Source organism: Pimephales promelas, chromosome 13, assembly GCF_988280905.1.
Source record: "Pimephales promelas chromosome 13, fPimPro1.hap1.1, whole genome shotgun sequence".
In the NCBI taxonomy this organism is placed as follows: Eukaryota; Metazoa; Chordata; class Actinopteri; order Cypriniformes; family Leuciscidae; genus Pimephales; species Pimephales promelas.
The window spans coordinates 11,824,428-11,832,956 of NC_142781.1; the positions used below are offsets into that span (position 1 = coordinate 11,824,428).

An 8,529-nucleotide genomic window follows, 5' to 3' on the forward strand; every position below is an offset into this window, starting at 1 on the left:
ACAAGGGTTCAGACCGAAACTAAGAGCAGACAATACAGAATGCACTCTTTAGACTGGTGAGAAAAAAGGAATAGTATATTCTGTAATGTCATCATCTCATGTTGTAAGACTTCCTACCACAACACAAAAAAAAAAAAAGAACACCCTTATTTTTCCAAGCAATCATAATTATTGTAGACAGCGAATGATTCAGGAATAAGGAATAGTCATATAGACTGCTTTTATCATTTTTTGGTGCTCTGTATAATTTTTAAAGAAGAATTTATTGTAATTCTATGGAAAAAAGGACCAGTACGTACTTTCATCAATGGAATATCAAATTAAAATAAATAAAGTAATGCTGAACTATGTGTGCTACATTTAAATGGTATTATTAATTAACACAATTATATTGCCTGCATATACATGTTTACTTGTGCATTTAAATGAAAATGATACAATATTTAAGAATCATTTCATTTTGATCGTTTTAGCAAAAAAAAAAGAGAGAGAGAGAAAACATACCTTGAAAAGCATTATTTTCACCACTTTTATTTCGTTTAATTCTCATGACTTTTAAATATTTAGATTTTCCTTGAAAACAATGACTGTTTGGTGGTTGTAATGACCATTTAGATGCAAAAGAAGCCATTTCATAGCATATACATTATTGTTCAGATAACAAAACCAGATGATCCCATCACAGTCCATTTCCAAAACTACAGACACTCACTGAACTTCAGTGGAAGAACAAACTCCCAACCGTCCCCAGAAGACATAAATCCATGCTACTGGAAGCACTTGTATTATTCGTAGGGGTATAACGATACCCTCATGTCATGATTCGATACATAAAGATACTGAACTCACAATACGATATTATTGCGATACTCTTCAAGTAGTTTAATGTAGTACTGACACTAAATTTCTCACACAGTAATTTTAATTTTGGGGAACTATCCACGATACGTATTGTTGCATTTTTGTATTGCGATATATTGTGGTACGATATATTGTTACACCCCTAATTATTCGTATATGTACACTGTTTTGGATAAAAGGATGTACTTAATGCATAACTATTAATATCAAGATAGATTTATCAATTTAGTTAACATAGAAGTATATAAAGCGACTGATCAGAGCACAAACAACACCACAAGCATTATAACACGGAAAGAACTTCCTGTACCAAGCTTAAGAAGACTGCTGGGACCTTTCCTGAAAACAGCACTGCGATAGCGGCTTCACATACACAAGTCACACGGGCATTCAGGGTTGGTGTTAAGTCATTAAAATATATAATTACACATAAAGAACAACACAAATACACAACTTGATCTAGACCATCCACTGTCAAGAATCATAGGCCTGCTGTGTACATCTGAAATCTAGTGGTGAAGAGTTCAGCTTAAAGCCCTGGCATCCAACTCGCCAAAGAGGGGGAGACGGAGGGGTATCCATTTACTCAGCAAAACAAAGGGTCTCTTTCAGAAACGTCCTCTCAGTGGTCCACCTCCAGCATCAGGCTGCATTTTAATAGTCTCACCATTTCTCTGCATTGCTCTCAGAAAGGTTTCAGCTGGCCGACTGGCGAAATCAAGTACAGTCACCAATCTCAGGTTCCAACTAGCGTCATGTGGCGACAGGCGTCATCCGATCGAATTATCTACGTTACAAGGGGCTTAAACCTCGGAAAATGTCTGACTGAAAACATAAAAATAAAAAGTTTGCTTGTGAAAACTATAACCACACACATACGCTTTTACTGTTAATCTACAAATAATGCTACGCTCTTTAAATTTTTTTTTTTTTTTTTTTTTTTTATTGGCATCTGGTTCCACGAAGACACTTTAACATCCATGGAGCCTTTCCATTGCACAACAGTTGAAAAATGTGCTTTAGATTATTAACTTTTAAGAACTGTTCATTGAAAGGCTAACTGGAGAACCTATTTAATATTTTTCAAATAGCATTGCTGATTGGTTTGGAACAACATAAGGGTGAGTAAATGAATGATTACAGAATTTTGATCTCTTTAACACTGTCCTGAATTACACAGGAGATGGGTTTTGGTGTTGTATGCATCATGGATGTTAGGAATTGAAATGTATGATATAGGTGCCAAACGCTCAACTTTAGGTAACTTTACACTGTAAAAATGCATATGCTTTATCTAATCAATAGAATTGTGGCAACAGATTACAAGAAATATTATTAATTAAACTTGAATTAGAATTGAGTAATAATTAATCAAATGATTCCTTAAAAGTTAACCATTTAAAATGAGTTAAGTTTTACACCAAAAAAATTAACAAAAATATCTCACCAACAGACAGACGTCAAAGATAAATAAAGAACTCTTTATTTTATATTGCCAAGATTGAAGACACCTGATGTTAACAAGCAGAATGACTGAAGGAGAAAACCCTCATTTTAAAACAAACACCGATCACCATAATGATGACTTAAATTTATGGGTTTTTTTTTTTTTTTTGGTTGCTACAAGTGGTGTACTCTGCCAATGTTAATTCATTGAGTTACTCCAGTTGTAGGAATTATATGCCTGCCATGTTATTAAAGGAGAACTCCGGCGAACAATGAACCTTTGGTCTAATAAAACATCGGTACCTAGTCAATCGTTCTCTGAGATTTGTTTTCATGATAATCGAATGTAAAGAGTTTTATCTCTAAAAACTGTTTAGCGTATAATGCTAGTAATGGGGGCATTGACTAAGTAAAAAGAAATCGCTAGTTTATACCACTAACAAGGCTCAAAATAGCCCCACACTAACGCAGTAACATAATGAGGCTCCATACATGCAAAACGAAGAATTGAGAACTGTGTAAGTGTACAGACCGTTTAATAAGAAGATACTTTATAAAAACAGTTCACTTCACGTATACAGACAGGAGCCATCTTAGGAAATAGTCTCGATAAGTCGATCCCCGAACAAGGACCAAAATAATCATGACTATAGTTTTTGCCATAATCCAGCAGCCTTATTATAAGCAAATGTGAGATAACACATTTGCTGAAGAAACCATGTCATTTTAGCTTCCATGTAAAATTCTTTAGCTCTTTTAACAAGGTGTTTCACAGGACTCATTCCTGAGCGCTTAGCATCACAAAAGCAATGCTGTACTAGGGGAACGATCGAGGAAGTTTACTATGCAAGACATAAATATGCAAGCATACATTTTTTGTAAATGTATTAGTTAGTTTTATAAAATGAACTATGGTAACAGTTCATAAGCATTGGACAAAAATAAGTCTTTATGAAGCGTAATCACCCCTGTAATCATAATGGGCCCTATTATAGTGCATGCTGTAAAGCGCAAGTGCACTTAGTGTTCCAAATACACTTTTGCTGGTTTAACGACGGGAAAAATGGTCGGTTCGTCCGGTGCATGGTCTAAAAGGGTTGTCCCTATTCTCTTCATGAGTAATGGGTGTGTTTGGGCTCAACGTGCCATATACCAATCAGAGTCTCATCTCCCATTCCCATAAAAAGGGGTGATGAACTGAGAAATTACATTTTCCTTGAGCTTTTGACATCTAAGAGCTCATCATATTATAAGAATATCCTGTAAGTTTCAGAACTGAAAACGTCCTTGTTAGTCCAATAAAAGCTTTTATTGTTTTTCAAAGTGGGGAACTATGACGTCAAAGAGGATAAAACACCACCCCCGCAGAAGAAGATCAATACCTACTTCAACACGGCCGGTTTAGCCCCACCCACCAATTCGCGCATTACACGCATAGCTAAATAACATAGATTCCTACATCGTGATGACAAACCGGATCGAGAGTGAAACTCATTATAATATGCAAAACTGTTCTCCACTCACAGCAGTGGGCATTTACTTCCAAGTCTTCGGTGCGAGACCCCCATAAAAAAACGAGCGTTTTTCAGGTAGGCTCAAAACTAGGGGACAAAATAGCCAATAACTTTTTCATTTTGATGTTTTTGAATGTAAAATCCAAGCGAACGTCAAAAGTTGACCTCAGATAACAATATGAAAAAAAATAAAAAGCCAGTTCATGACCCCTTTAAAAAGCAGTTGCGCTCACGCCATGGTGGATTTGCTATTTACACGGCGGAATTATCAAGCGGAAAGACTGAACGCTTCTCTAGCGAGGAAACGGATCAGCTTAAGCGCGCGAGGTTAAAGCTAGCAAGCAGACCATCTACGGTAACGGGACAAGCCGGATTCCATATCTTTATGTAGACAATAATAATCTTTTTACATTGTAATCCTTTTATTTTGAATATTTGGCATGTTTGTGTGATGCTGCGCATCCCTGTGCATTGTGCACCCACATATAGGCTCAAATGTACCCTTTAAATAACAAAAAATAAACTAATGTGGCACTGACTTTAGACCAGGGTTTTTGTTAGTCAATAGCGCAGTCCATTTCAGTCGCCTCAAAATAGGAACGCACCAACAATGCGCCAGAACACACCTCGCTTTCAGACCAGCACACCCATGAGCGCACAAATGGGTGCAAACGCGTTTGCTATTTAAACAACGTGGGGCGTGAAAATGATAACTGCGTCAGGCTGAAACTAGCTTGCGCCGCATTGCGCTAGGCCCAATTTGAGGTAAAAGAGCTTAATTTGAAATGTCGCCTTCATGTACTATAAAAGGGGACACAAAGTAAAGGGACCATGTACTTATTTTTCCTTTGAACTGGTTTTAGCCTGAAGTCCCGATTTGGATGGCTCTGTTAGTCTTTCGTCGAGCTGGTATGAGCTAAAGCCAGAGAAAACACGAGCACATTGATTACAGCACAATGTGCTTTTGTACTACATCACCAAAGGGCGTGACAGCGGCATTGTCGGTTATCAATTATTCAATAGAACAAATGAAAACAAAGATTTGAGAGGAAACACCCTCAGCTGCTGAAAGTGCTTATTATAGACGCATCTGAAAGAGGAGGGGAAATATTAAGACGTAATATAGAAAACTCTCTTTATAGGGGGTTTCAGAGAAAAATCCAATCAAATGTGTAATCATTTTATCAGATAATCATTACTGGTAGCCCATCTTGATTTAAAAGCATCTAAATGACTGAATCTTGACTCTTTTGAACCCAATCCAAACGGACCATGGCACCTAAGAACAAGCGTTTTTGTCTACAGCGTCTCGTTTTTGTATACAGTGGGCCAGGAATGAATGAAAAGCAGCATGATGAGGTCATTTCCTCTGTAGGCTTCCTGACGACGATGTTACTATCTTAAACAAACTGACATGCTTCAAGCTGCACTTGCCGTTTTCAGTGTTCATAAGCAAATTCAATGTGAAGTTTGTTTCAAACATTTTAACTAGGCTTACACATTCTCAGGATTACAATTTTGTTCAATATAAACAAGCCAAAAAACAGGAATAAGTAATCCAAAAGCCTTATAAACTATGCCTTGAAACAAATGCCTCTGAGAAGTAACTGTCAGTGAGAAGCACTGCCAGAATTTGCATAAAGTTAAGGATTTAGAAACTACAACGTATAATGTTTAAGAACTAAACTTTCATTCCATGTTAAGTTGAAGTCAAGATACACAAGCATGTTTTCTATCATGAGAGAAACACCGAACAAACACTCAGACCTTCTATACAACAAACATTTTACCAATTAGAATAAAACTTGAAGAATACTTACAGGTTTGGGCATTTTGAGTCCTGTTGTAGATCCCGTCAAAGATTCAGAGTAAAGTGAGTTTCCACGGAGCCTCTCCCTCTGAAGCAGAAAGAAGAGGAACGCGTTTGAGCAGCGCTAGTGAGAATGACTCACAAACGGCTTGTCTGTCATTTAAACATGGGTGAGAATAAACCCTGACGCACACCATACAGCCAAATGAATCACGATTAAAAAACTGGAACTCAAGATTGTGACAGCCTCACCCAAAAGAGGTAACACCGGCGCCTGCCTTAAAGTCCCCACCCCATTCTGCAAATATTTGCTCCAGTCTCTGTTTCCCAAAGATCAACCCTTGACAGGGAGTGCAGCCAAATATTCAGTTATAAAATGTAGCGGTACCAGAGTCAAGCAAGCAACGCAAGAGAGTCACACATGACTAATATATATATAGCATTAGCTGCCCTCAGATGTCTCTCTAATATCATATATTATGCTCAACAAGTAAAGATTAGAGGCTATAGCAAATCAAATAAATTGTATACCGTACTCCTTATTATACATATACACTTTAAAATAAATAAAGGTTATTTACTGGAATGTATTGTTTCATGAAAAACATTTAACATCCATGGAACATTTTAATTGCACAACATGTTCTTTATACTTTATACTCAAAACACATCTGTTTAGCTGTGCATTTACTGAATGAGCACTGTGCCACTGTTCGTCCGACTGTTACTGAACTTCATTTTATTCTAAATGGTTTTAATTTACTGTATTTTATTTTTATCATAATTTTTATTTTTCATTATTTCTTATTTTTTATTCTAAACTGTTATAATTATTCTGATTTCTTTTTTGGATTATTTTAATTTCTTCTATGTAAAGCACTTTCAATTGCCATTGTGTATGAAATGTGCTATATAAATAAACTTGCCTTGCCTTGCCTAGTGTGGGAGAGGATTCTTAAAGGTGCAGCTCACTCAAAAATGACATTTCTGTCATCGTTTACTCGCCCTCAAGTTGTTCCAAACCTGTAGGAATTTATTTTTTTTCTGTTGAATACAAAAAAAAATTATTTCAAGAATGTTGGTAACCAGACAGTTGATGGAACCCAGTGTAAGAAAACACTATGGAAGTCAATGGGGTCCATCAACTGTCTGTGGTTAGCAACATTCTTCAAAATAACTTCAACAGAAGAAACTCACACATGTTTTGGAAATTTTCATTTTTGGGTGACCTATCCCTTTAACAACCATTCTGTCGGCTGTAACATAGCACACTAGCCTAACAGTTTCGGTTCACAAGTCGGACATGACGAAAGCAATAGGCTATCAGTAAAGTGAGTCGGATTAATTCAGTAACACCTCCGACTGATTCATGTGTTTATTTTCATGAATCATGCACTAATAGAGATCCTGTAAATGAGAATATTATTTCCGGGCAGCAATGCAGTGCAAGTTATTTATTGAATCACTAAAAATAACCACCTCAGTCAGAGTCATTCATTTGGTAACCTGACTGCACTTCTCGGGCTGGAGGTTTGTTTTGGATTCATTGAAAGGAACTGGCTCATGAGTCGTTCGTTCGGGATTCAAATTACACCAATGGTTTCACCAAAGACTGACGTTGGATAGTGCAGGAAACACAGTTAGTAACGTTACGGTGTTCCGATTACACCGGCACAGAAAAGCATGTTATAAGCGTTAACGGAATCGAGGGTAATGAAAATCTGATAATGAAAAGCTGATTTCGATATTTTACTTAACGTTAACTGAAGTAAAAACCGCGCGTTTTACGTTTCCCAAACATATCACTCACTGGGCTATCTAACGTTAAACAAAAATGTGCACATAAGTTAGCTCATTTATCCTCATGGTAACCTAACGCTACTCATCTTTAAAAGAGGGACGCTTTGTCCCCCCCTTTTCTTGACTTATAAACAGCCCATCTTTATGGTATGATACAGACTGTCCCATTATCAGAGCAGCACCTGTTGGTAGAGATTTCTCTTTGAACTGGGCGGCGTCATACAATGACAAGGGAATGAATGATAGACGCAATAACTGTGTTGTGGTCTTTGACCCATGCGATAATCGATAGGAGCATGTCTTACCAGAGCTAGCGAGTAAATTCAGTCCAGCTTCGGCCGATAATTCCCCTCCCTCCGAGGAAATGAGCAGAGTCCGGCGCTGGTAATATGGCTGACGGTGCGCTCACCTTTGTGCGCGCGGCTGAATGACAGTCAGCGACTCTAGTTCCTGTTTGAGACACGCGCGCGACGCCCACAACGCCAACGGAGGAGACGACGAGTAGCCCTGCTCAAGTGTGGCTTCAAAGCCTTTCACATCATAGAAGATAGCTGAATGACTGAAGTTTACTTGGAAAATGATTTCAAATACAGAATAATGTGCAGTAATAGTAGGACAGGTGCCCTGCAAACGGAAGTGCATCATTCAGAAACAGCTAGCATTAAAGTGGTACAATGTGGGACTGTTCGATAGGTTTTTTTTTTTTTTTTGCAGGTCATAAAAGACTCGGATGTTTTTATTTTTATTTTATTTATTTACAAATCTCTAATATTTGTGTCAATGAATATGGTTTCCCTTTATCCGGTAGTGTAAATTCATCATCTTAAATGTAGCTTACTGTAAACATCTTTTGAGTGGTTGTGATGTTTTCTTTACTGTCTATGAAGGCCATTTTCAAACACATATAAACCTGAAAACCTAGAATGCTTCAACAAATGTATTTATGTTGGAAAAAAAGTTAGAAAAGGCTATTTATCTGTCAGTACAATGAATGTGTGTGACATAAAATACAGGAACGGAGCAATTTGTGGGAGATATTACAGACATCAATAGATGTATCCCCTATGCCTTTCTGGAAATACAGTTTTTATATATTTT

The 8,529-nt window shown here is 37.2% G+C and overlaps 1 protein-coding gene across 1 annotated transcript in view; it reads right to left on the bottom strand.

Annotated features, from left to right (window-relative positions):
- The window catches only part of ezrb (ezrin b), a 33,726-nt gene extending 25,848 nt beyond the window's left edge, over positions 1 to 7,878 (bottom strand). Inside the window, exons 1-2 of the mRNA XM_039692946.2 lie at positions 7,737 to 7,878; positions 5,642 to 5,719 (exon numbers count right to left, since the gene is read on the bottom strand). Of these exons, the coding sequence (XP_039548880.1) occupies positions 5,642 to 5,653 (12 nt within the window). The 5' untranslated portion in view covers positions 5,654 to 5,719; positions 7,737 to 7,878. The remainder of the gene's footprint in view (positions 1 to 5,641; positions 5,720 to 7,736) is intronic.
- Between the last annotated feature and the right edge of the window lie 651 nt (positions 7,879 to 8,529).